We start from the raw sequence: 27,647 nt of genomic DNA, 5'->3' as shown, positions 1-27,647 counted from the left end.
CACAATATACAAAGTCACATTTATCCTTTAAGAATTACAAGTCTTTCTATCCGTGGATCCCTCTCACAGAAAGAATGTTAATAATGTAAATGCCATCTTGAGGATTTATTGTCATAATAAACAAATAAGTACTTATGTACTGTATGTTGAAAGCATATATTCGTCAGAGTTTTATTCATTTTTTTCTTAATTCATTGCCAAAATGTATATGATTGGTAAAAATTAGCGGGAATGATTAGAATTCAATCGGGAGCATAAAAAAGCAATCGGATCGGGAAATATCGGGATCGGCAGATACTCAAAAATGATCGGGATCGGATCGGGAGCAAAAAAACATGATCGGAACAACCTTAATTACTACTTATCCTCATTAAAATATGAAAACCTATAAATGTTTGGGTGGTTTTAGTTCACTGTATTTTCATCTGTGTGATTTTGACAAAGATCAGACCACATTTGATGGAGATTTTATGCAGAATTTCCAAAAGGTTTAGATACTTTTTCATACCACAGTAGATGCCATTAAAATAAATAAAACTTTAGTGTGTCTATAAGAAAATGGGAATCATAGACTTAAAATAAATGGCATAATAGTAAAAAACAGATTGATAGACCTTAAACAACAAAAATTGTGTTATTAACCACAAGGGTGGTAGTTTTCTTAGTTCAGGTATAGAAAAAGCTGTACTGTGACAGTGTATTAACTGCTATTGATGGGTATAAACAGCAAATCCATTTGAATTAGGTGAATGTCCACCTTGTCTTTTTCCTTAGATGTTGGCAAGTATGTTCAGTCACATGACATCACGTGTGGAAGAAGAGTGGCTTATCTCTGTGTCCTACCTTCAGGTATTTGCGAGGACCCATAACACGCCATAAGATTGTGTACAAGTTTATGTGTGTGTTTTTTTATTTTTTTATTTTTATTTTTAAGTTTCATCCAGATGGCTTAGCAGAAGACCTCCTGAACCATGACTCACAAACTCTGCAACCTTTCCTTCATCCGGTCCTTGGAGTGTGAGTTTAAATATAAAACACTGGTGTAAATAATCCCATTCAATGACGCATATACTGTAAACACTGACAAGTGTTTTTGCTTTCATTGTGTTGAAAGATTTACATTTGGTTTTCACTTAGAGTTATCAGAGGTTTGGGCGAGGCGTGCGATGTGGGCTCTGCAGATGAAGCCTATACTCTCTATAAAGCATGCCGGGAGGCTCAAAAGGGCAAAGAAGAGTTGAGGTAGGTCAAGTAAACTCTAGCTTTATCTGGCAGGGACTCACACTATGTGGTGGTTATACAACCTAGAATTATATGTTTGACTGGATCATGGAAAAGAACTCAACCTTTACCAGCTTGCCCTGTTTTGTTTCGTTTTGTTTTTTTATCGCCTGCTTTTGTGTTCAGGTCTAGTTGGCTGTTCACAGTGGCAGTGGAGTGGAAACTCCAAGAAGGTGATGTGCCCTTTACACTCAAACGTGGCCGACTGCAGGTTTTTGGTCTGGTGGGAGGAGCCGGAGGAACAGACCTCACAAGGTCAGCGCGCATGTTATGCCAGTAGGTATTATTATATTGGTATATAACAAGCTGTGAAAATGGTCAAACCCTATCATCTACACTTAGCTGCTCTGTAAAACAACCATTAATTATAGATGCACTAATATAGAATTATGGCTACACTAAATAAACCATGGTTGCCATCCTTTAAGACTCTCCATTTTCTCGACTTGTTGTCCCATTGGTTGCGTTTAAAGTCCCCCATCACGTCTGGAGGTACTTTACTGAATTTGATAGGTTGTACTTCACTAAGCCACAACCCATCAATGGCGGTTCCTGGCACGGTTGGGTTGGGCGGTCGCCCGAGGGGGCAAATCACTAGCGGCGCATGCACGCGAGTGATTGTCTAATTTATAACTGGCGCCCCTAGCGTTGCAATGACGCCCCCTGCAGACCGCAGTTAGTGCCTGCACACAACACAACAAGGAGAAGGAGGTGGCTGGGGAGATTGGATCAGTTAACAGTGTTGTCACTCACCTAGGATTGACTTTCATTCTTAATGTGCAAAGAACTTTAAAAAAAATATATATATATATTTTTTTAAACTTGAATATTTGACCTACACCGCTGGCCAAAAGTATTGGCATCCCAGAAATTCTGTCAGATAATGCTCAATTTCTCCATGAAAACGTTTGCAATTACAAATGCTTTGGTAGTAATATCTTCATTGATTTCGCTTGCAATGAAAAAACACATAAGAGAATGGGGTGAAAAAATCATTATCATTTTACACAAAACTCCAAAAATGGGCTGGACAAAACTATATGCACCCTTTGAAAATTCATGTCATGCTTGTCCAATTTGTTTAATCAGCAGCACCTGTTACTTACCTGTCGCACATAGCAGGTGGTGGAAATAACTAAATCACACTTGCAGCCACTTAAAATGGATTAAAGTTGATTCAACCACTGTCCTGTGTCCTTGTGTGTACCACATTGAGCATGGAGAAAAGAAAGACCAAAGAACTGTCTGAGGACTTGAGATGCAAAATTGTGAGGAAGCATGGGCAATCTCAAGGCTACAAGTCCATCTCCAAAGACCTGAATGTTCTTGTGTCTACCGTGGGCAGTGCCATCAATAAATGTAAAGCCCATGGCACTGTGGCTAAAAGAGTTGGGAATTGAATCGAATCTTTGGGCACCTAACGATTCGATTACGATTCAGAGGCTCCGATTCAATTATAAATCGATTATTGATGTTACCCAAAGCCCCTCTTCCCCGTTTTTAATGTTTTGTACATTAGTTCCAAAATTGTTAAAAAATCCTCTAAGGCTAAACCAAACTAATATTTTAGTATCAAGTTAACAGTTAAAAACATTAAATAAAATACTTAAGTCCCCATTCTGTATCAGCAGCTTTAAACTACATTCAATTAATTCAATGATGTGAATCAACCGTTAAAGTTGTTTAAATTGTTCCCATTATTCCATAATTTCCCTTCTGTCTACTTTCGACATTTCAAAATTTTAAAACAGTTTCATCGTTTAAAGATAGATTCAATTCAAGATTTTGCCAATTTAGGAGTATTTTAGATAAAAAGTTAATTAGGTTCGCTACAACAGAGCCTTTTAGAGAAGTCTACTGCTTTAAGATGGCGGCTGTTTACAAAGCGGCAACCACTAAACGACAAGTCTGTCATTTCGCATCTAGTTCTCTTTACATGTTCTAACTCCGCTGTCGTCTGTCATTTCACATCTAGTTCTACATATTTGTGATATCTACCTTAGCCGTATGTTTGTAGCAACTAGCAACTGGGCGTTGTTTGAAGCAGCTGTCAGCTGCAGTCAGGAATTATAGTTTTTTTTTTTTTTTTTTTTTTTTTTAATCTAGCGGCATGAGTTGAACATGATATTTACTCTCGGTCCATTCCTCATTGTGTCCCGAAGACCGCGCTGACAGTGTTTTAGTTCTGCTTTACCTGGTATAATTTAATAATCGGAATTTGAATGTTTGTGAATCGTTCTCGAATCTTCCACAGGCGAATCGCGAATAATCTAAGAATCGGAAATTTCGCACGCCTCTAGTGGCTAACCTCCCTAGATGTGGACGGAAAAGAAAAATTGACGACAGATTTCAACGAAAGATTGTGCAGATGGTCGATCAAGAACCTCGACTAACATCCAAACAAGTTCAAGCTGTCCTGCAGTCCGAGGCGACAACAGTGTCAACCCGTACTATCCGTTGGCGTCTGAATGAAAAGGAACTCTATGGTAGGATACTCAGGAAGACCCCACTTCTGACCCAGAAACATAAAAAGCCAGGCTGGAGTTTGCTAAAACTTACCTGAGAAAGCCAAAAATATATTGGAAGAATGTTCTATGGTCAGATGAGACAAAAGTAGAGTTTTTTTGGGGAAAAGGCGTCAACATAGAATTTACAGGGAAAAAAAACGAAGCCTTCAAAGAAAAGAACATGGTTCCTCTGGCACTGGGCTGCTTGACCGTGTTTATGCCATTATGAAGTCTGAAGACTACCAACAAATTTTGCAGCATAATGTAGGGCCCAGTGTTAGAAAGCTGGGTCTCCATCTGAGGTCATGGGTCTTCCAGCTGGACAATGACCCAAAACACACTTCAAAAATCACTAGAAAATTGTTTGAAAGAAAGCACTGGAGACTTCTCAAGTGGCCAGCAATGAGTCCACACCTGAATCCCATAGAACACCGGTGGAGAGATCTGAAAATGGCAGTTTGGAGAAGGCACCCTTCAAATCTCAAGAGACCTGGAGCAGTTGGCCATAGAAGAATGGTCTAAAATTCCAGCACTGTAAGAAACTCATTGATGGATACCGGAAGCGGTTGTTCGCAGTTATTTTTAGGCCGAGGGTGCCAAGACTTTTGTCCAGCCCATTTTTGGAGTTTTGGGTAAAATGATAATGATTTTTTTTTCTTTCTTTTTCATTCTGTGTTTTTTCATTGCAAGCAAAATAAATGAATATATTACTACCAAAGCATTTGTAATTGCAACCATTTTCTGGGAGACATTGAGCATTATCCGACAGAATTGCAGGGGTGCCAATACTTTTGGCCAGCAGTGTAGTTGTATATGTATTCTGTTAAAAGAACTCAAGTCGTTTAATAGTTTAGCCGTTTAATTTATTTACTTTCTATTTAGAGCAGCACTTTTATTTTGGAAACTAATTGTGCTTTTATTTTCAGTTCTGCGTTTCCTGGTTCATGCATCTGATCCTTCAATGATGATGAGAGGATGCCATGTAAAGTTAATTGAAGGGACTGCACATAGATCGTGGACATTCCTCACAATGCTAGGTGGAAAAATAATTGTGTTAAATGTGTTTTTACGTCAGATTTTTTTAATCGTTCCAACTCGTAATTTCATCCTTGTTAGCTTGTCTTTTTTCATCAGCTACAACTAAAAGCATATCAAAATACAGCGATACCTCGACATACGATCCCTTAGACCAGGGGTGGGCAAAGTATTCCGGAAAGGGCCGCAGTGGGTGCGGGTTTTTGTTCATACCAATCATGAGGACAGCCTTTCACCAATCTGGTTTCTTACAAGTGCAATCAGTTGATTGCAGTCAGGTGCTTCTTGTTTCCACTGAAACCTCATTGGTTAAACTGTCTGTGCTGAATCAGTTGAAACAAAGACCAGGACCCACTGCGGCCCTCAAGGACCGGTTTGCCCACCCTTGCCTTAGACACACGCTTATGTCGACATCAGACGCAAAATTTGACTCGCCATTTGTTTCTACACTCGACAACATGCTCGAAATATGACAATTTATGTCAGCGGCGCAGTTTGTTTTCCCGCAAGACGGACGCATGGCGGATTTTCTTGTGAGAGAAATCAACATGGATTCCAAGAATGTTCGTGCAGGTGGTGAAAAAAAAAAGGAAAAAGGTGAGGCTTACCATTGACTTGAAGATGGAAATGATAGAAAAAGATGAGCGTGGTGTGCGTGTTCGTGAACCGGCTCGACAAAACGGCCGTAGAATGTCTACGATCTCGACGGTCCTCCTCCGACCTCCGTTCGCCAGTCTTTATAAAGTGATATTTATTACTATTGTAACTTCGCCCAAAAAAATCACCAGCTTCGTCAGGTTTTTAATCATTTATTTCAGAGCTTGTGCAACACGTCTATTGTCCGCCGCAGCTGAACATGAAAAGTGAAAGTAAAAAGTCCTCTCTCACGTCAGCCACGCGGTGCGTTCAGGTACAGCACCCAAAACACATCCGCCACATTAGAATCTAATTTGTTACATTATTTTGGTATTATTGTTATTATACTATTATTATACTATTCCGATTTTCATTCATAATTTATTTGTTTTGCTCTGTGTAATTGCGATTTGCAATAGTACCAGGAGCATTTATTAAGGATTTGGTGTAGGTTTTCCGGCTATGGAACGAATTCATTCCAGGTTTTTTTTTTTTTTTAAACACAGAAATAATCTGTTTCACAGCTTGTTCTTCTGTTTGCACATACTCCGACAGCCATTCCATCTTATGTGTCTCTTAACTCAGCTGCCCTGTTGTTAGTTAGCTAACTTCCACAGTGCTATGCACATCTTCACAGCACTGTCAATGCTATGATTGGCTGCGTAGCATAAGTGAACTGTAGCTTATTATTAGCTAGACACCTGTTGCTTATTGAGTTACGTTGCAAAATGGTACGGATAACAATTTTGTCAGTCTAACTAGATTAGTTAACTTCTAACATTAGATATTAATTAATACTGTAGCGTCGGGTGACTATATTTTGATTTCCAAAAGAGGACGTTCAGCCCAGCCTCCAGACACTTGAATTTCACTCGAAGATCATTCAAAAATGCCTATGTCACCCACTTATTTTTCTCAACAGGCTTTATTCTTCCTAAAAAAAAATAACCCCCCCCCAAAAAAAAAACGGAATAATGATTAAATATAATGCAGACCCATGGAAATATAGTAATATAGCTAACTCAACATTTTTTAAAATTACTATCATGACAATTGTCGTTGATAAATTGTTATTCCCACTCAATTTTTATTCTCATTCAATGTTCTAGATTGTACGCAAACAATAACCGAAATAAACTGACAAGCTATTCAACCAGCATGTTTCCAAACGCAGCAGTTCAAAACTACATTGCCCATAATGCCTAGCGCGGCTGAGCTCACTGATTGCTACCCTATTAGCGAGTACGGGAGCAGAGGAAAAATCAGACTTAACTATAAAAGTTTACGATCATCGGCAGCGCAATGATGCGACAACAGACGGGATTTTACAGATTACAGCAGTACAAATCTCCGACAGAAGTAAACAGTTGCCATTATATACGTATTTAGCGTAAAAAAACTAAGAACTAAGAAACACAGCTATTTAGAATGTAATAATAACATCCAACCAATTAAACTAACGCAGAACAATTACAACAATCATACAATATACTGCATCTCAGTAGTAGTGACGCGACCATACATTTCTGTAGAATTTTATTTAGTGCGCTGCATAGATTTTCTTGTGCGCCAAGTATGTGCAAGCAGTGCACGATTGCGCAGCTTAGAGGGAACATTGCTTGTGAGGGTGTTCAAGCAGTAGTTTTCTTTTTGCCCAATGTCTGTCAGGATAGACTGGAGCTCCATGAGAAACCGTAGCTCATTGTTGGCAGCATCATTATTTCAATTACTATGTCAATCTGTGCTCTCCAGGGTCAACCCACTGCTGAAGGTTATGAATCAAAGCCCCAGTGAAGCCACCAAAACAGACCCACTCTTACATTTCCTTCTGCGTGACGCTCTCACAGGAAATCAAAGGACGAGACTCATTTACTTTATCAAACCTCAAGGTGCTGTACTGTACTCCTCCACTGCACCTCCGAAACTGTTGTCTAAAACAACTTTCCCTCCTCATTACAGGTGATTTAGATGACGAAACTCCATCTGCTTTAGCTTTGGCCCAAAAAGTCAAGCATTTAACGACAAAGGCCTCTGTATGTTGCTGGTGTCCAGAGGAAACTCAGCGGGAGATCCGAAGTCGCATTGCGGAGCTCAGACATGTGATGATGTCAGATGTGGCCAGTGGGACGTATAATATCCACAGGCTGGCTGAGCTCATCCAAAGCCTGCAGGTCATTTATAACATCAACACTGAACTATGTATTGAACATATTGAATTCATAAGTGAATGGTTGCTTCAACAGATTGTGAAAGAGCAGTCATGGAAGAAAAAAAGGGAGGAATCACAGAGGATTAAATTTAAGGTTTGAACCTTTCTTAAACTCTACATCAGTTTAATGTATATACAGGTAGTCTCTGGGTTACGCTGTAACCGACTTATGTGATTCCGACTTTACGACGCCAGAGTGTTGTCCACCATTTTTTATTTTTTTTTATTAAGTCGCTTAAACAGTACCTTATTGTACCTCACGATGTAACGGACCTATGTGAATTTGACTTTACGACGCCGGAGTCTTGTCCACCATTTTGTTTCTTTTAAGTCGCGTAAACAGTACCTTATTGTATCTCACAGTATCTTATTGTTTATTTTCCTAATATGAACTAATTTGCCCTTTGGCGAAACGTGTCCAGTTGTACCGCTACTTACGAACAGTGTTGTTAATTTTACTTTAAAAAAAGTAATTAATTAGTTACAAATTACTTCTCCCAAAAAGTAATTGCGTTAGTAACTCAGTTACCTGAATTTAAGAGTAATTAGTTACTTGGCAAAGTAACTCGTGATAATTTTCATGTTTTATTTTTTTTTCTCAAAAAAAAAAAAAAAAAAAAAAAAGAAAAAAAGGTCAAAGGTTTTTGGGACAATTGGCCGTAGCCCAATTCTTTATCCTCCACTTAACTAGACACAAGGGTATTGCGTTAACTAGATAGTAACCTTTGCTATGTGTGGAAGTCATTTAAAGTTGTGTATCAACCGTTAAAGTTGTTAAAATTGCTCCCGCTATTGCATTAGTTCCCTTCTGTCTACTTTCAACATATGTAAGTTTTAAAACCGTTTCATAATTTAAAGATAGATTTAAGTCAAGATTTTGCCGATTTAGGACCATTTTAGATAAAAAAAAATAAAAGAAAATAAAAAAGTAGGTTCGCTAAGAAGGATCTCTACAACAGAGCCTTCCTGAGAGGTCTACTGATTTAAGATGGCCGCTGTTTACTAACGCATGTAGTCCTTAAAACATGTTACCAATGCAGCCGTGTCTATCATGTGCATCTAGTTCTATAATATGTGATATCTACCGTATCATGTGGGCTCGTGACGGGATCTGTCGTTCACTTGAGTAAACGAATCCATTCCGGTTCGTTCAGTAAAAAGATTCGTTCAAACAAATCGTTCAACGAATCGTTCGCCCCCCTCATCTCCCTCCCCGCCCAAACGAATCATTCGGTTACTGAACGGGAAGTGACGTTGCCGAACGAATCACCAAAGACCGCTTCGCAGTATAACTGAACGGGAAGTGACATTGCTTGGTCCCTCCCTCTCTTGCACACAGGCACCGCTCGTCGTAGTTTCAGAAATGAGTGACAGGCGGTATTATTCAGCTTTCACAGACAGCCTCGTCTCCCTCCCGCTGCTGCAAAAGCGAGGGAGAACTTCCGCGTCGTCTGTCCTAGTTCTATGGGCTCAAAGTCATAGCTCGTGCTTGCATTTCGATTTAGGACACGGTTAAACATTTTCCTTTTGTGGGGGGAGTGGGGGTTTGGGGTCGGGGGCGCACGGACTTTCTTTAGCATGTTCTTGATCACACATACAATGCTGCCGCTACCAGCCAACGCAGCATGCTTGCTGTCACGAAAATAAAAATAAATCGAAAGTTTAATTTCTAAATATGGAACGACCAACACATCATATTTACCTCTTGCTCTGTTATATTTTTGTTTTTATGCTCATCACTGTTATTTTAGGTCACTATTGTTAAAACTGAAGTGTAAATAGCTAGTTGTCAAATGTGCTGCTCTGAAATAAAAACAATACTACATTTTGATATTCGACAGTTTAATTGCAAATCAGTATTAAGATGATCGTATTGAATTTTTGCACTGGTATTATCAAATAAAATAATCAGGTCAGCTCCCCTGTCGCCCCCTCATCTCAGATCGTCAAATGCTGACGAGAAATAATTGTTTGCTCTTTACGATGTTGCCTTTCTGCTCTCATTAGTCTGTTAAGAAAAATGTAGACATATTGCGACATCTCCCGTGTCCGCGTGCGTTGTTTTTGAGTAGCACGGATGGACATAATTTGTCAAATCAACCAACACCCGACACGAAAAACAAATAAAAGTCGGAAAAAATTGACATGTATATAGTTTCATTGCAAATCAGTATTATGGTGATAATACTAAATATTTTTTCTGTGCGCATATGATGTAAATATCGCTGCCATGAAGCTTCCATACAGTGACAGTTCTCTGCCCCCTTCACTGCCGTGAGTGCCGTCACGCGACCGCAGCTCACTTTTGCTTGCCTCGTAGCTACCCGTGTTTTTTTTATTTTATTTTTAGCTACCCGTGTTTTAACTACTGTAAATTTGCTCGCTAGATTTGTGTGGTGTTTTGTCTGTTTGAGCAGCATTTGATAGGCTCCACATTAACAAATATGTGACAAAGTCATTTCCTTCCATTTTTTGACTCGTTCACCGCATTACTGGAAAGTCAAGTTAGCAGCAAGCTAGGTCAGGAACCGGAGGAACGAGTCACTGAACGGGAAGTGACATAACTCAGTCTTGCCCCCTTGCGTGCACGCTGGCTGCTTATTGGCTACACGTGGAAGTGAGTGACAGAAGCCCTGATTCTGTTTCCGCTCCCTCCCCTGCCCGTGATGAGGCTGGCGTCTGATTGGTCGTGTGTGATGTCAGAAGACGCTGCCGCTTGCTCAACGCCCTCCCACGCAGCGAACAAGCCCTAACTTCATAGAACGAATCAGTGCAGATGGTGATTAGTTCGGTCTCGTTCACCCAAACAATTCGTTCAAAAAGACCGAATCGTTCGCGACCGATACAACACTAATGTGGGCGTAGTTTGTAGGCTACAGTCAGGTATTATTGGAGCCACCTAGCATCGCGTTTGCAACGGGGTCTTCCCCACTCCTGCTGTGCTCTCTCGTCTCCGTGAGTCCGTCTCTCTGACTTTTTTTATTCAACCAACTTAGTAACGCATAGTAACGCACGCCTTTCCCGCCTCAGTAACGGTAACGGCGTTGCCAAGATGAGAAAAGTAATTAATTAGATTACTCACTACTGAAAAAAAATAACGCCGTTAGTAACGCCATTATATTGTAACGCCGTTATTAACAACACTGCTTACGAATGTCCCTACTTTTAGAATGTTCAGTTTAAGACATGCCTCAATGGGAAAATATTGCCTCTTGTTACAAAAGAACAAAACGCAAAAATACAGTATGGCTGGTACTCGCAGCGCAAAATGTGTACTGAACGTTTCATACTATAACTGCTCTGCCTTTGGCTATTGCCTAGCATTCGTGGCATCCAGTTGGCTAAGAGGGACCTCTACTCTATGTGTATGTGTGTATCCTAGTGTCCTAAACCCTAACCTCTTCATTCGCCCCTCGTGTTCCGCCAGTTTTACATGAGTGTATTAACTTTTATTCTTTACTGTATTCGTCTTTGTTTACATTATGCACACCTCTGGTTTTATATTTATTATTATGCAATGATCTTATTGTAACATGTATTTGTTACATGTTTTGATGCATTTTTACGCGTTATAAAAGATTTATGTCTGAATTTTGGGGGGCTTGGAACAGATTAGGGCATTCACTACTTATCTACTTACATAATTTTCACGTTACGAAACTACTTCGGGGGCGGGGGGTTGACATGAAGGGTTAATTCCGATTTGCGTGGAAACTCGGGTTACGTCGCTAGCGTAGGAACAGAGCTCCTTTGTAAACCAGGGATTATCTGTATTTTCACCACAAGTGTAAAAAGTATGCACATGGTGTAGTTATGTCCTAGACACTTTTTTAGTCGTGTGTGTATCACATAAATACTCACAGCTGTCTTTAAATGTAAGAAATTTAAAATAAATACAATTACTCAAATAAAATGCACATAAATGTATAATAAAACAACACTAGTTTGGTACGACAGGCTGAAGGCTGTGACAAAGAGCATGCATGCCCCCTACTGGCTAACTCCTAACCTACAGGCAACAATAAGCCCGCTATAATCAATCAGCCCCGATACAAAATAAATAAATAAATAAAAATGAGGTCTGACATCAATGCATATGGTGGAAAACACAGACGACTGAAAAAGCAGTTTCTGCTCTTGCACTCCTCTTTAAAATAAACTGCTGTATTTTAAGCCAAAAGAACTGTTGTGCTTAATAGAACAATATGTCTATATGCTGCCATAGCAGATTCATGGCGCGCTAAGTCTCCAAACTATTTTTAATTTGACCGTTTTACCCTGAAAACCCCCGTTTATAGACATTGCGCAACCGCTTTTGTTTCAACCTAATCATTAATTGATGTCTTAATTTTAGATTAAAACAAAAAAACGACTTTAAAAATTATTCACTCGCATATTTTAAACTTTTAAACGAATTACGTCCCAATGAAAAATTTGGCGTCTGTAAAAAAGTCACGGATATCTACCTCATAACTCTCACTTAACTGTATTTTTTTTTGTTACTGTCGCATTTTCCCCGATATGTTAGATAATAAATAATGGATCCAAACAAAAAAAAAATTTGACAAAATAATGTTTAAAAGGGTAAGTATATGAAAAAGAAAATCTCAACCACTCCTTGTTGTCTGCGATTTCTGCATCGCGGCCCTTGTTATATCATCATGTTTCACCCATAAAATAATACCAAAAAAAATACGGCTGTGGTCATTCACAGCTGTCTTGACACTTGGTGATACATGCTACATGGAGTTTTTGGATCGAAACAAGGGTAAGTACATGATAATAAAATCGGGGCGTCGTTAATTCTGCTCTCGCGTGTTCTCGCCTCCAATTAGGGTTTTGCTGTTTAATTTTTTTTTTTTTTTTTTTTAAATGCCTTCCTGTTCAAAATGTTTGTTCCCCCAGAAAAGTGAGATTTTAAGCTTTCCAATGATGTATCACACATGCATTTCAGACAATTTTGAAAGTTGGCCAAATTGAGGGACTCAGAGCGGAACTTCAAGTCACCTGAGTGTTTTCCGCCATATACATCCATAGAATATACTGTACCTACTAAATTTGTGATCCATCCACAAATAAGAGGAATACATAAAAAATGTTAGTGTACACCCCCCCAACAAAATAAGCAACAGCTTGACAGCCTGTAATAAAAATATGCTTAAGTAGAGTCATAATCCCCTATATAAATATTCTACACAGGTTCAGCAGCTGTGTGGGCCCCAGAAGTGCCAAATGGACAGCTGCTTATCTGGGGGTGAACACATCCATCACAAAGAGAGTTTAGACACTGCAAAAAACTTGGAGGAAGAGTTGAGGCGGGAAATGGAGATGCATGTAAAAGGTAACAGGACACTAAACGGTTCAGTACACTTCCACAATCTGATATAAGAGCTTCCATTTTAAAATGCACTTTGCGCTTATTGTTGTTCATTTGTTAGGCTACTTATTTATTTCTGTATATTGCGCTTACCTTTGTTCATTTATGTTAGGCTTATTTCTGTATAATTAAAATTATGATAAAGTCAATGTTTGTGTTATCTTAAAAATATATTCAATATTCAATAATATAAGTCATTTGTACTATTTTTTGTTAATGTATGTTACTTATAACCAGAGGTGGGTAGAGTAGCCAAAGATTTTACTCGATGAAGAGTAGCGTTATTTCTCAATAACATTACACAAGTAGTAGTGGTCATTCAAAAATTTTCTCAAGTAGCCTACAGGTAAAAAAGTATTCGTTGAAAAGAATACTCAAGTAATGAGTGACATTGTGAGTAACTGCTTACAGTGTCATCTATATGAACTGTTATTGTACTATGTATCTGAATAACCTACATGACCATATTAGACCAAAAATATGACACAAAAATCATCGAATTCAGACCGAACAACACTATGAAACATCACCTGTCCAAAGAGCATGAGTGCCCTCTAGTGGAGAAAAAACACCTCTGATTGGTATAATGGAGTCATGAGGTTATTGTTGTGACGTCTTATTGGTGAAACTGAGACAGCCACTGTCAGCGACTCTAGCATAAGTAAAGTCATTATGTAAAATAAAGAGGAAAAATGCACCGAATCTAGAGTAAATCTACTGAAGTAAATTAAAAAAAAAAAGTATGGTGTAGTAAAACTACTCAAAAATTAACTCAAGTACAGTGAAGAAAAGAAGTATTTGAACACCCTGGTATTTTGCAAGTTGTCCCACTTAGAAATCATGGAGGGCTCTGAGATTTTCATGGTAGGAGGATGTCCACTGTGAGAGAGATAATCTAAAAAGAAAAATACAGAAATTGCAATGTATGAAATTTTAATGATTTACTTGTGTGATACAGTTGCAAATTAGTATTTGAACACCTGAGAAAACGAATGTTAATATTTGGTACAGTAGCCTTTGTTTGCAATTACAGAGGTCAAACATTTCCTGTAGTTTTTCACCAGGTTTGCTCACACACTGCAGGAGGGATTTTGGCCAATCCATCAGTCAGTGTTTCTCAGCGATAGCCCAGAAAACTGAGTTTGAGCTCCCTCTATTGGGTTTAGGTCTGGAGACCGTCTAGGCCATGCTAGAATCTTGTTATGCTTCTTACAGAGCCACTCCTTTGTTTTCCTGGCTGTGTGCTTCGGGCCATTGTCATGTTGGAAGACCCAGGCATGACCCATCTTCAAAGCTCTGACTGAAGAAAGAAGGTTGTTCCCCAAAATCTTCAAAGTCATCCTCTCTTACAGCGCACTCGTCCTGTCCCAACTCCTAAGCATGATGCTACCAACCCCATGCTTCACAGTAGGGATGGTGTTCTTGAGATAGTATTCATCATTCTTCTTACTCCAAACACTGTTACTAGAATAATGACCAAAAGTTCTATTTTACTGTTCTCCAACCACAGAACTTGCTTCCATGACTCCTGTGCGTCATCCAAATGGTCATAGGCAAACTTAAGACAGTCCTTGACATGTGCTGGTTTAAGCAGGGGATCCTTCCGTGCCATGCATGATTTCAAACCATGACATCTTAGTGTATAACCAACAGTAACCTTGGAAACGGTGGTCCCTGCTCTTTTAAGGTAATTGACCAACTTCTGTCGTGTAGTTCTGGGCTGATTCCTCACCTTTCTTAGGATTGTTTAGACCCCACTAAGTCCACTAGGGCACCACTCCAATGGAGATTGATCGTCATGTTTAGCTTCTTCCATTACCTAATGATTGCTCCAACAGTTTACCTTTTTTCATCAACCTGCTTGGCAATTGCTCTGTAGCCCTTTCCAACCTTGTGGAGGTGAACAATTTTGTCTCTGGTGTCTTTGGATAGCTCTTTGGTCTTGACCATGTTTGAAGTTTGAGTCTTACTGATTGTATAGGGTGGACAGGTGTCTTTGTGCTGCTATCGACCTCAAACAAGTGCATTTGATTCAAGATAATACATTGAGTGGAGGTGGACTTTTAATAGGCAGATTAACAGGTCTTTCGGGGCCAAAATTCTAGCTGATAGACAGGTGTTCAAAAACTTACTGCATCACACAAATAAATTGTTCAAAAATCATGCATTGTGATTTCTGGATTTTTCTATTTAGAATATCTGTCACAGTGGACATGCACCCACCATGAAAATTTCAGTCTCCTCCATGATTTCTAAGTGGGAGAACTTACAAAATAGCAGGGTGTTAAAATACTTTTCTTCACTTTAAATGTGTTACTACCCACCTCTGCTTATAACATTATTATTTCCACCCCAAAAATAAGTCAATGTTTACATTATCTTCTAATTTTAATGTACATCCTATGTTCTTAAATAGTTAGAATTTAAGTTTTCTCATTCATGCCTTGTTTCAGTGTAATGCAGCGGCCTAATTCATGTGTAAAACATGTTGTGTTTTATTGTGTGTTATATGTATAAGCCAAATGCAGTTTTTGCATTTCGGTGGTTTTAGTTTCGGAACCCCCCCAATTAAAAAACACAACAAAAAATCAGGCTTCGTGCCGACCGTTTTGTCAGGGAGTACCTTCACCCCGGGGAATAACCTCTTATACTGTATTCACATTCATCTCAACTTTTGAGCGCTGCGCGTTGTAGCCAGTGATTGGCATGTTATTTGCTGCATGCGCCATTTCCATAGAGGACCGACGATGCATGGAGAAAGTCCAGGAAAGCATAACGAGGATCCTGCAGTTGAAGGATGCTCTCAAAGAGGGACTGATGAAGAACATAACTGCAGAAAAATGTGACCTCTGTCTACAAGTAACACACTTCATCGCACTTCTTGTGTGCCTTTTAATCATTTGTCGCTTCGTCTGTATGTACAACACACCCTCGCTATGGCTTTTTTCAGCTAAATGATGAGTATCTGTTTGAAGACAGCCGTGCACATGAGCGTGGGAAGCAACTGAAGGAGCTCAGTGGGAGCTTAATTCAGAGGGAGGTGGAGAAAATGGAGAGAGACTTGGCGGGAGAGCAGCTTTCAGTAAGATAATGAGATGAGGTGATAGACTCTATGCGTATATTTTGTTTCATTCAGCCCGTCATCCATCTTGGGAGAGGATGTTGAGTCATGCAATAAGACATCAGTATGTTTTGAAGGAACTTAAGAAAATTCTACAACACGGTAGAATCAGAGTAAAGTTTGAATAACGAAAATTAACGAATTAAATGTACTTTAGAGTGCGGAGAGAGAGTTGCTAGTGCTGAGCAGAGAAAGACAGATTCTGCTGCTGCAGATGGAGACCCTGCGAGCGGAAGCTCAGCAGGCTCGCAAGCACCTGCAGGAGCAGCATCACAAGCACCAAACTGAGCTGCGACGTTGGAGGGAAGACAGTCGCCAGGTGGGTTAGGGCGTAAATGTCAACTTTCTCGCTGAAGCTTATTCTTTTACTGTGGTATAAATCTGTGATTTCAGCTGCATGAAGTAGCCTAAATTTTCCATTAATTCAGAATGGCAAATTTCTCTCCATTGTTGAAGGTGTTCAGGAGATTTCACGAATCAAGCGAGGATCAGAAAAGGATATCGGAGGCCAGGTACAAAAGCATACTTCTGGAGGCTGTGCACGACGCAGTTCAACTGTCTGCTCAGAACCAGCGGCTACAAGCCGACAACAAACAACTTCGTAGAGGTGTGTTTGTGTAAACACTTGCCGCGCTGTTCGTCACAGGGGAATTCTTTGTTTTACAGCTCTGGGAGAGTTAAAGGATACACTGACCAAGAGAGGCGAGCCGAAGGCTCCAGCATCCATCCTGAAAAATGACTAAAAGATTTAAGTGTGGAAATTTACAGGACTAAATGAAAAACAAAACAAATTAAGCATTACTCCTGAACATAACATTTATTGGAATTATTTGAAATGACTCAAACCAGCAGAGAAAACTCATGAATGGAACTTTCAAAAATACAATTATGGCATACAATGAAATCTAATACAAGAATCACATCTTGTCTTTACACATACATAATGTAGGTATAGTATGTAATAAGGTATTCATGATATTTACGGAGGTAATTTGCAGTGGCAGATCATTGGTGAATTACTCGATGTTGATATATTAGGGCAACTATCAGATCAAGTTCAAAGTACAAACACACCCAAATTCAGACAGAGCATTTTTGTGTAAGTACTTTGCACTTAAAGGGAAACTCGGACTTAAAGACTTATAGGCTCTAATTTGCCACAATTGTTCTCTTTTACTAAAATGTTATTAGAAACACGTAAAATATTGCCATTGATTTAAAAATGTATAATATTTAGTACATGTTGACCTATGGAGGGCACAGTGTTTTATGTGCGCAATTGACGCTCAGGGTGATGTCGTAGTTTGTCACTGTCACTAGACGAACACTACTGGGTTACTGCAATTCCTTCTACGCAGCGAGATGCCCGCCCAACACATGCGCACATTGGTTAAAAGCGGCGAATACTTACCATTTGTGTTTTTATTGAGTCTTTTATTTCCTTTTCAAAATACTTTTTGCATGCGTTTCCCTCTCATACTTTTAAGCATTGTGTTTTCTTATGGTAGCTTTAAAGCAGATTGTTGCTCTGTTGACCACATTAGTCAGGGAACATATTTAAACCACTCTTATTTGATATTACTACATTTAAGTATTTTCTTAAGGGATCTTTAGTATGTTCTGTCTGTATACCTCTAAACAAAACAGGCTGAAAGAGCATGGTAGTACTAAGGGTGTCAAATTCGTCTCGTGTAGACGTTTCGCCGGTGCAGTGTTGTTTTAGGCAGCTGTTTTAATTTTCGTCTTAGTCTTTTGGACGAAAATACTTATTAGTCTTAGTCATATTTCAGTCATATCAAAATGTGTTCATCTTCGTCTACGAAAACTCAAAAATTTAATCTCGTTTTAGTCGACAATTACTCAAAATGTTTTTGTCTGAAAACATATTTTTTGTCCATGATTAAATCAATAAATAATATTACCAACATTTTCGAATGAACATTGACAGATGAGCACATAATTGTAGAGTGTACAAGGATATAACCATATTTGTGATGATAATACAAACTCAGCAGGAACATAGTGCATTATTTTCAATGAATTAAACTCACCTGAACGCCAGGAACAGTATGTAAAGTTTTCCAAGAGTTTCAGACGATACTCAGCACGCTAAATGCTAATGCTAACACTACAAGTTGTATTCAGCTAAAGCAACATGGCATATTTAGCCAAGACAAAACTAACCAAGCAGCACCAAACATGTGTTTCACAGGTGCTAACTACACATACAATAAGAAAATGTGACAGAAACTATAGCGAATTTTCATCTTGTTCTCGTCCAATAAAACTGGCATCCATTTCTTAATGTTTTAGTCACCTGAGACGCGTTTTTAGCTCGGCATTGTCTCGAAAAAATTGTTCGCTGGCGAAATATTTTCGTTATCGTCATCGTTGACGAAAACAACACTGCGCTGGTGTAGCACATTTTGGCAGAACTTTTTTTTTCCTACTCTCGTCTCGTCTCATCCTGTCTTTCCTGTTCATTTTTCTTTTGCTGCTCTTGTTTTGTGAAAACTCGACAGTGCTGTCATGCTCATTAATGTTCCTCTCGGGTTCAAACTGAAAGGGTTGAACAGATGACATGTTCATGTCACTAGAGTCATACTCTGGAAGCTCGGCAGCGTAACCATGTGACGTCACCGCCCTGCGACTAATTTTACAAACTGCGTAAAAACGAAAGCATCAAGAGGGGTTTCAATATCAAATTATTTTAACTCATAATAACATTTATCTTTTAAGAACTACAAGTCTTTCCATCCGTGGATCCCTTTAAGAGTTTAAACCAAAACATTTTCTTCAGCATTCTGGAGCAGACATTTTTCTCTTACACCGGACCTTATTAGCTCTGTGTACCATATTTTCACGACCACAGGGCGCACCGTATTAAAACGTGCAGGCTCATTTTCGTGTGAAATTGTTGTATTTAACACACACACACAAGGCGCACCGCACATGGGCACAGGAAAAACGTACGCTAGCATGCACGCTAATATGCACGCTAGCATTTTTTTTTTTTTTTAAAGGCAGCGGGAGCAAAACTGAGTTCAAATGTACTTAAAGAATTTTATAAAGTACTCACATCAATCTTAATCAATCCACAAATCAAAGTCCTCATCTGCTGTATCCGAATTGAACAGCGTAGGCGACATAGAAGACGTTTGCGAATGTTTGAAAACAGCGGTGTTGTGCTGAATGGAAATAACGTTCAGAGCGGACTGATCACAGTCCTTTGACGTTCATGTCACAACGCGTAGTCAGGATTTTTGGGAGCCGCATGTCAGGGTAGTAGGATTGGGTTGTAAATCGGGTCCTCGTAAACAGCGTAGGTCCTCCGTTACCACAACGGAGAAGCACAAATAAGCCTTTACGCATACACTCGAGTGTTACAGCTACTGGGAGCATGCCTACCATCACACACCACCTTCTCCCTTTAAAGTTCTCATGTGGCTCTCACTTACGGCCGCCTTTTCAAAAATTGCTCAGTCCACACAATAGGCGCACCACTTTATTAGGCACACTGTCCATTTTGGAGAATTTATTTCCTTTTTGGTGCACCTTATGGTTGTGAAAATACAGTCATTGACCAGTAAATGTGTGAGGGAAAACATGATTTTTGACAAACGACAAAGAGAGAAGGCAGGATAAAAAGGCAGTTATTGGCGCTTTGGTGAAGACTCCACTACGTGTAGTAAAGAAAAGTAGCGAGGGCCACCATGCAGAGTGGTATTAGGAAGAAGAAAGTGAGTTGGAGCCCTAAAATGGCCCACGAAATCAGAGCGTTGACCAACATAGAGCAGGATATGATGAAGAGCCGCGTGATGCCGCTGCCGTGTTTCAACACCACAGACATCAAGAGGCCGTTAACTGCCTGTCCTGCTACGATGGCCCAAACGCTCCATGAGTATCCTTCCAGAAAACTCTTGTCGCTTGTGAGGGCGGAGAACGAGGCAAGCCCATTAATGAGCACGCCAAAAACATAGAGGTAGAAATTTTGCAGGCTGAGTGGCAGCTTCTGGCTTTTCAGTATCTTCTCTGTATAAACAGCCGCCAGACCGGAGACGCAGCAGTACACCAGCATGAGGAAGAGCCCCCACGCCGTGATATGAAGCTGAGCTTCTCGTTGCGCTGAGTCCACATCTGCCGGATCAAATATCGAGTAGCTGTGGCACACTCCTGCCACCATAAGGAGGCCCAGACTGAACACCTGACTCCAACGCAGCTTCCTGCCCAGGCACAGGGAGTAGAGCATCGCGGTGGTGGCAATTTTTAGGTTGCTGAGAACCTGGAAAGAGCTGGGGTCCATGTAAGCCTGCATGAGGACAACCAGGTTGTTGTTGAGGGCATAGAGCGTCGCAGGGACGGCGTAGGCGGCAACAAGGTACGGAGAGGGAAGGGCGAGTAAGGCCCAAGTGCCCTCGGTGGTAACGAGAGTGGCCAAAGACACAAGCAGCTTGGCCAGTTCAATCATAACAACGCACGAAGAAGGATCGTAAGGGAGGCGGCCCTCGACTTTGCTCAGCGCAATGAGCGGCGCGTGGGAGCCGTAGATCAGGACCATCGCACACAAGAGGGCCCCCCACTTGAACCTTGGCAGCCACCGCCTTCTGTACCTTGTCCTCTCATTATGGATCACGATCATGGTTATAAGCACAAAATTAAATACACTTTCAGAACACGAGCTGAAATCCTACCATATAAATAAATAGCCAACATTACTGATTGTAGTCCACTGATCAAGCAATACGTAGCACCAGACATTTGTGGGTTCACCCAAATTACTTGGAGCCTTTTTTCATGCTAGTCAAAAACTCTTTGAGTGTCCTTTCAATGTTGGGCACTTGATAGTTTTGTGCTGCATACATGCCAGTGACAGTCCCCAGCAGTATTCCAAAGATGGCGGAAGAACGGAGCTTGGCTGCCACATAACCTGCCAGGAAGCCCTTCAGGAACGGTGATCCCAGCAGCGAGCTGCCCTGGAAGAAGAAAATCACATTCAAGTCTAAATGTGGAGCTGTGTCATTTAACCCTTCGAGTGCTGCCAGCGTGCAAGTAAGTGGTCCATTCCATAACCATGTGCGCCAACGTACGGGTACATTTTTGTATAACCCGATATGCGTGAGTACAGAATGTCCGTAGAGGAAATTCCATGTTGCGTGACTCGTTTTAGGTCACTACCTGACTGAATAATAACAGACGATACTAGACCAGAGTCACGGTGAAGGACAGCGAAAGTTTATGTTACGAAAAAAGAACCTTTTTTTTTTTTTTTTTTTTTTTTTAAACATGTTAAGCACTGGACTATGAACAATCAAAACGAGGTTCCCATTATTTATCCTTTGAGGATTATAAAGGCTAGAGATGATAATGAAAATGACGCTTGACAGTTTGTGGCTACTTGGGCATTTTTTAATTGAGAATGATAAATCAGATTCATTTAAAGCAACACATGGTAACTTTTCAGTTTTGGTCGATTTTACCGACACAGGTGGACAAAAGCGGTATTTGTTTTCCTTTAAGAAAAACAGCGTTTCCCATGAGGACCAGCTCACAGTGTCGTAAAATCCTGATCTCCCGCTCGCCTGCAGATGGTTTGAACGACATTTCTGTTTCCAGCGGTTGTGTGACGATGAATAGTAATGCGGTAATGAATGCAGTTGTGGCTAGACAATAGCATATGACGATGTTAAAATTAGGAAACGTTTGATTTTGTACCATATTCTCCCACGTGTTTCTTCAAACTTTGCAGAATTACACTTTTAGTTAAAAATAAAATAAAATACGTGAGCTTAGCCTCAAACGGTTTAAAAAAAATGAGGATCTAAGTAGAACAAGAAAACAATTGGACAACTTGCATAGCAAAAGTCCACTAGCTTAAATGCTATATTATGCTAACATTTTTTAAGAATGCACTAGCAAATTGTTCACATATTCCCACAAAAAACATATATATATATATATATATGTATATGTATATGTATATATATATATATATACACATATATACATATGCACTAAATTACGAGTGCATAAAAACAAAAACAAAAAAACACAAAAAAAACAAGCGCAAATAAAAACTTACCTTGTGTTGGTCAGCTGGGAGCAGCTGGATTCAGCCATGTTAAATGAGTTATGTCAGATTCACTGTTACCAATCAAGAGCAGCGTATCAACCCAAATCAATACAACAATGCAAACACTTTCAAAACAAACTATTACAACGGCACTAATTAAACGAATACTCGAAGCAGTAAAATTTGATTTGAAGCTTTTTTCTAATCGAATTACTCAACTTAATTGATTAATCGTCGCAGCACTAGTGTCTAGCAGTCGAAGGGGTCAAGAAAGAGACTGCATTGGACTGCGTGAATAAATGATTTGATTGGGTCAAAGCACAATTTGAATTCATTCAAAAAAATCTTTTTTTTTTTTTTTAATTTTGTATATAATATTAAGTACGTGTATTCAAGCTTCAAAGCGGGGAAAAATAATAATGTCTGCTAGGTGTGCTCAAACCAAGCCCTGCTCAAAAGCCAACTGTCTACTTGTGACCATAGCTTGTATGTAGAGGTTTCCCAAGTCTAAAGAACTCAACTGCCATGGGAGCGAGGCTTGGCGAAAGCCAGGAGAGGCATCCCTCTCATCAGCAGGGTTTTGCAAGAGCGAATCAGATGCCTGGTGGCGAGGAGCAAAGCCCACCAAACCATCGTCACGGTGCCCTGCGCAGCAGTTGCTGTCAGTTTTTGCATACAGCCGGCTACAAATCGCTTCAAATTTTGCGGGCGTTATGCCAGTGAGTGAAAGCCGGGCCAATGTTTATTCTGTATATCCAGGTAGCCTCTACTTTTTTTCCCTCCTCAGAATTAAAAAAAAAAAATTTATAACAACTTTAAACCATCTTTATAAGGAAAGGGGGAAGTGACGTATGCCGTAAAGCAGTCAGCACATTTGTAGAATTTTTGTAGTTTTTTTGTGTGTGGCAGGGTTCCTGTAACCCTCCTCAAAGTTAATTAGTACCGGTGAAAGGGATACAGACCGCCTCAAGATATAAAAGAGGTGTCATTCAACTAGTTGTCAGTCAACACATGTTACACAAATATTTCATAAAGTTTAAAAAGTTACCTAGTGTCGTTGTAAGAGATTAAATCACTATTGAACAATACTTTGTGTATTTTTCTCAATTTATGTGCTTTCAATCCAGAACAATGTATTTTCACACCTCTATCAACAACAAATCGTTTTCTAGGGTTAAGTCGTGTTACCTTTAGCCTCCAGTCACGTAAAACATTTTTAAAATATAATTTCCTTTTCCCATAACTGCGGAAGAGGAGAATGGTTTAAAACAGATTTGATGCACCTGGCTGAAATAAATTTTGCTTTCTGGATAAAGAATTAAAAACACAAACAAAAAAACCCACAATTACAGCAAAATGAGGATAGAAACATGAAGCTTTTTTTTTTTTTTTTTTTGCTCTAATTTAATTGTTGAACATGTGAATTGACTTTATTTCAAACAAAAGTGCAGAATTTTTTTTTTTTTTTTTTTTTTTTTTTTGCGTCAGAGAATTAACCTAAATAAATAAATAAATAAATAAATAATATTGTCTGTGACCGTGAGGTAAATTGGGGTTGGGGTCAACCTAAAGTGGAGCAGATTAGGAATCACATACCTGAGGAACTCCAAGGGCGATTTCGTTTTCTACTCGTTTTTGGATCTCCTCTAACTGATTTTTGAGCTGAGTCAGGTCTTTCAACTGTTTCAGGGGATCCTAAAAATAGACAAGCGCTTCAGATATCAAAGAAAGTACAAATCATACTGATTCTAGATGTTTTAATAAATGCAAACAGTCAAGCCATTTACATTTCTTGCTGCAGAAGGATTTCCATTAAGACATACTGGCACGCCAGCCGGCGCGAGCATAACTTCGGTAAAAAAAAAAAATAATAATAATAATCATAACAATCTCATCTAACCTGAAAGTTTTTATATTTTACAATACTTTCTGGTACTATAATCCGAATGAATGTACTGTAGTTAATGCAGGAACGCTGCACTCACCTTGTCATTCGCCATTTTTGCTCATCGAATTGATCAGCATTTGATTAATTATCCTTGAAACCAAACATTGCGATTAGTCAGGTCTAAGTACGTTTCCCTGATGAAATTGGATGTAATTTGAGTAGTGTACGCCACTATGAACAAGGAATTCAAATAGATTACATTCTTTGATTTCAGTATCTTTGCATTTCATGTGCAATCGAAAGGACGCGTCTTCCGTACCGGAATTGAAGTCACCTTCACGTGTCAAAAACGTCGAACGTGATTGGCTAAAGTTTCTGTCTTTACGCCTGTGATTGGTGTACAACCCAAGCAGCGAAATCGCCATGTTCTTTTTTTTTGAGAGTCGATGTGAAAAGAAGCGACATATGCAGACATTTATCCTCCGCGAATTCAACACTTTAATTTAATTTTGTATAACACTAAATTCCATCGTATCTACAATGTCCACCCGGTTTGATGTATTTAACATCCTTTTCATAGCACCGTGAAGCGCTTCGTCCCACCAGAAGCAAGACTTCAACAAGAAGTCATTTCATTGGACAACGCTGTGAGTTGATGGCAGTATAGCAGTCAGGCCATTAACGTTGCTTTAAAACCATAAATGCCGGTGTTTTTAACTTGTTACCGCCCCGTTAGTACCAATTATGAACATTATTTAATGACGAACATATTATTATGTTTACCGATATTGCCTACTTGTCATTTAAACACTAGTTGTGTGTTTAAGCCGTAGTTTATAGTTTGCAACAAGAGAATGTGCACTGAATTAATAATTCAAGCTGGGGATACCATGAATGTATTTCCCTTATATTTTTTTCCTTACTGTTAAATGATATTCTATCAGAAAAGGGAAACACAAAGTAGGTAGCATGTGTACAACCTCCGGCAAAAAAAAAAAAAAAAAAAATCACCAGCCTCTGAGGATGCTCATACAGTTGTATAATTTTGTTGAAAAACAGCAGATCACAGGCATGACATGACAAGTCATTATAAATTCCAAATTTCTGGCTTTAAGAACACTAAAAGAAGTCAGGAAAAAAAGATGTGGTAGTCTGTTACAGTTACAGTAAGCCGAAGGAATCAACAGTTTGAGCTTCCTAAAATTTTATCTACAGTAAAATATGTAATTGATTAATGTCTAAAAACATTTAATATCTAATTGATTAATGTCTAAAAACATGTAGTATTACACATTATGGTAACGATAACCTATTCTGAGGAAGTAGGCTTATCTAAAACCATAAACTTCACTATTAACAATATCAAAAGAGGCCAAGCAATCTTTTTTTTTTTTTTTAACTGAAGTAAAAAAAAAAGAGATATAAGTGCAAAAAATAAGTAAAAGTACAAGTAAGGGAAAAAAAAAATCAAGTACAAAAGTACCTGCTTTAAAATTTACATTATAAGTAAAATAGTATATAAAGGAAATGTATTTCCTTATTTGTATTGTCTCCCAATGCAAAAATGTACGTATCCGTAAGTATATATATTTTTAAATTTATTTTTTTTTAAAACAATACATACATACAGAGATCTTACTAAATATTCAAAGAAAGAACCAGTAAATTCATTGACTGCTCAGTTTGTTAAAAACTGTACCGAATGGAAAAACCAAGCAATAAAAAAAAAATAAAAAAAATAAAAAAATGTAAACAGTTTAACAATCTAGAAAACTCCAAAACCTACCTTAATAGCGGATTGCAAACAACTATCAGGTTCATGCCGCCACCTACTGTACAAGAGTGTGCAGCGCCCATCTGAAGGCGCGCTGCTCTCACTGTTGGTTTTTATTGGTCAGTATCTCGTTCACCTATCTAATCTGTCTTGTACTCGTGTTGCTGTCTCTAATGCTGAATTACGACATAGTTGGACAAGGCTTATAGATTGTGTGGGTGGCATGAAAATGAAACTATGAATTCACAATGAGAAAAAAAGAAAACAAACAAAATGAACGTGTAACGGAGGCTGCGGTTATGACGGGACCATGAACACAGGGATTTAATGAAAGTTGCATGCTTCTACACTAGATTTTCCTAAAATATGTTTTTATTTGAAGTAAGAAACCATTACAAATGATCATAATCTGCTAAATGTTATAGTTTTAAACATATATATATTTATTAGGAAATTGATTAAATATTTATGATGCTGTATTCAAGTGAAAACATCAAAGCATTTCATGGACGCATTACAGTAATGAATTTACGACTCTAACATCAGTTTAAAAACATAAAAGACTATTTTGGTAACAAATTGTGGACTGGGCAACATACTGTAGACATCAGCATCTTTCAACTAAAAATGAACTCTTTCAGGTTTTCATCACTATTATCACTAAAATATTCAAAGACATAGTTTACAACTACCCGTCTCTAAAATCTGGACCAAGTACAAACACATGGGAAGATTGTTAAAGAAAACTATCCTGGTAGACCAAGGAAGACATCAAAGCGTCAAGACAGAAAACTCAAAAGAATATGTCTTGAAAACAGAAAAAGCACAACAAAAACAACAAAACGAACAAGGAGCAAATAGGTGGAAACTGGAGTCAATGTCTTTGACTGAACTGTAAGAAACCGCCTAAAGGGAATGGGGATTTACATACAGGAAAACTAAACAAAAGCCATCATTAACACCTAAACAGAAAATAGCAAGGTTACAATGGGCTGAGGAAAAGCTATTGTGGACTGCGGATGATTGGATAAAGTCCTATTCAGTAATAAATTGCAAATCTGCATTGGCCCAGGTGATGATGCTGGAATTTTTGTTTGATGCCGTTCCAGTGAGATTTAGGAAAACAACTGCCTGAAGGCTTGCGATAGAGCAAAAACTGTGAAAGTATTCCTTGAAGAAAGACTCACAAGGTCCAATTGCCATGGCCTGCAAATAGTCCAGATCTCAATACAATTGAAATATGTGGTGTGTTCAGTGTTGTTTTGTTGTAGTTGTATTTTCATTGATTGATTCCATATTTTTTCCCTTCGGCTTGGTCTAAAAAGGAAGCTGTTACCGTCTATCGCATCTTTTTTCCCTTTATTTCTTTTAGTGTTTGTTAAAGCCAGAAAAGAAAGCTGCCATTCAGAATTACTTTAGTTTTGTATCATGTCTGTGATCTGCTTTTTTCCCCTTACCAAAATAACAACGGCATGAACATCCTCTGAGACTGGTGATTCCATAATTTTTGCCAGGGGTTGTATTCCCTTTCTGATGAAAATTTTAAAGTTGGCTCTGTTATCCAATTGGTCCCTGATCTAAGGCCATCACGGACAAGATGGAGCCATATGAGGTTGTGAAGTTGACAGAGGAGGTAGAGAGCACCACCAACCAGGTTGAAGGGCTTTCCTCCAAGAAACGAAAACGCAAAAGTCAGGAAGAGGTTGAAGGTAGACCCAAGAAGCCCAGGTAATGTTCACACACTCACAA

At 39.0% G+C, this 27,647-nt stretch overlaps 4 protein-coding genes across 21 annotated transcripts in view; 2 read left to right on the top strand and 2 right to left on the bottom strand.

Moving 5' to 3' along the window:
* Positions 1-16,981, top strand: part of si:dkey-201i24.3 (kinesin-like protein KIF15-A) — a 35,428-nt gene extending 18,447 nt beyond the window's left edge. For 10 of the 15 annotated variants that reach the window (XM_057849726.1, XM_057849725.1, XM_057849721.1 and 7 more), the window contains 13 exons: positions 775-849; positions 935-1,017; positions 1,138-1,242; positions 1,408-1,557; positions 7,212-7,348; positions 7,419-7,630; positions 7,703-7,762; positions 12,868-13,009; positions 15,783-15,904; positions 15,996-16,127; positions 16,324-16,485; positions 16,623-16,773; positions 16,833-16,981. In XM_057849726.1, coding sequence (XP_057705709.1) covers positions 775-849; positions 935-1,017; positions 1,138-1,242; positions 1,408-1,557; positions 7,212-7,348; positions 7,419-7,630; positions 7,703-7,762; positions 12,868-13,009; positions 15,783-15,904; positions 15,996-16,127; positions 16,324-16,485; positions 16,623-16,773; positions 16,833-16,909 — 1,608 coding nt within the window. In that variant the 3' untranslated portion in view covers positions 16,910-16,981. Of the gene's footprint in view, positions 1-774; positions 850-934; positions 1,018-1,137; positions 1,243-1,407; positions 1,558-7,211; positions 7,349-7,418; positions 7,631-7,702; positions 7,763-12,867; positions 13,010-15,782; positions 15,905-15,995; positions 16,231-16,323; positions 16,486-16,622; positions 16,774-16,832 lie in introns of those variants that run through there. The other 5 variants (XM_057849719.1, XM_057849714.1, XM_057849717.1 and 2 more) reach the window with 5 other exon arrangements.
* Positions 15,648-20,805, bottom strand: slc35a4 (solute carrier family 35 member A4). Its single transcript, XM_057849727.1, has one exon. It carries the CDS (start codon positions 20,803-20,805, stop codon positions 19,846-19,848), a length of 960 nt encoding a protein of 319 aa, XP_057705710.1. The 3' UTR covers positions 15,648-19,845.
* On the bottom strand, positions 20,799-24,482 carry LOC130923766 (SLC35A4 upstream open reading frame protein). 2 transcript variants are annotated; one of them, XM_057849729.1, is made up of 3 exons: positions 24,222-24,482; positions 23,833-23,931; positions 20,799-21,139 (listed from the first exon to the last, which is right to left on the bottom strand). In XM_057849729.1, the coding sequence occupies exons 1-3, from the start codon at positions 24,234-24,236 to the stop codon at positions 20,942-20,944; spliced, it is 312 nt and encodes a 103-aa protein (XP_057705712.1). In that variant the 5' UTR covers positions 24,237-24,482; the 3' UTR covers positions 20,799-20,941. The 2 variants fall into 2 exon arrangements, with proteins under 2 accessions (XP_057705712.1, XP_057705711.1); XM_057849728.1 differs by lacking the exon at positions 24,222-24,482 and adding an exon at positions 24,024-24,127.
* Positions 21,072-27,647, top strand: part of hmgxb3 (HMG box domain containing 3) — a 49,668-nt gene continuing 43,092 nt past the window's right edge. Inside the window, exons 1-2 of one of the 3 annotated variants that reach the window (XM_057849709.1) lie at positions 21,072-21,215; positions 27,481-27,626. In XM_057849709.1, the coding sequence (XP_057705692.1) occupies positions 27,496-27,626 (131 nt within the window). In that variant the 5' untranslated portion in view covers positions 21,072-21,215; positions 27,481-27,495. Of the gene's footprint in view, positions 21,216-23,770; positions 27,627-27,647 lie in introns of those variants that run through there. The other 2 variants (XM_057849708.1, XM_057849711.1) reach the window with 2 other exon arrangements.

Source organism: Corythoichthys intestinalis, chromosome 11, assembly GCF_030265065.1.
Source record: "Corythoichthys intestinalis isolate RoL2023-P3 chromosome 11, ASM3026506v1, whole genome shotgun sequence".
Classification (NCBI taxonomy): domain Eukaryota; kingdom Metazoa; phylum Chordata; class Actinopteri; order Syngnathiformes; family Syngnathidae; genus Corythoichthys; species Corythoichthys intestinalis.
The sequence above is the reverse complement of the archived record's forward strand: the minus strand, read 5'-3'. Positions and strand labels throughout refer to the sequence as shown.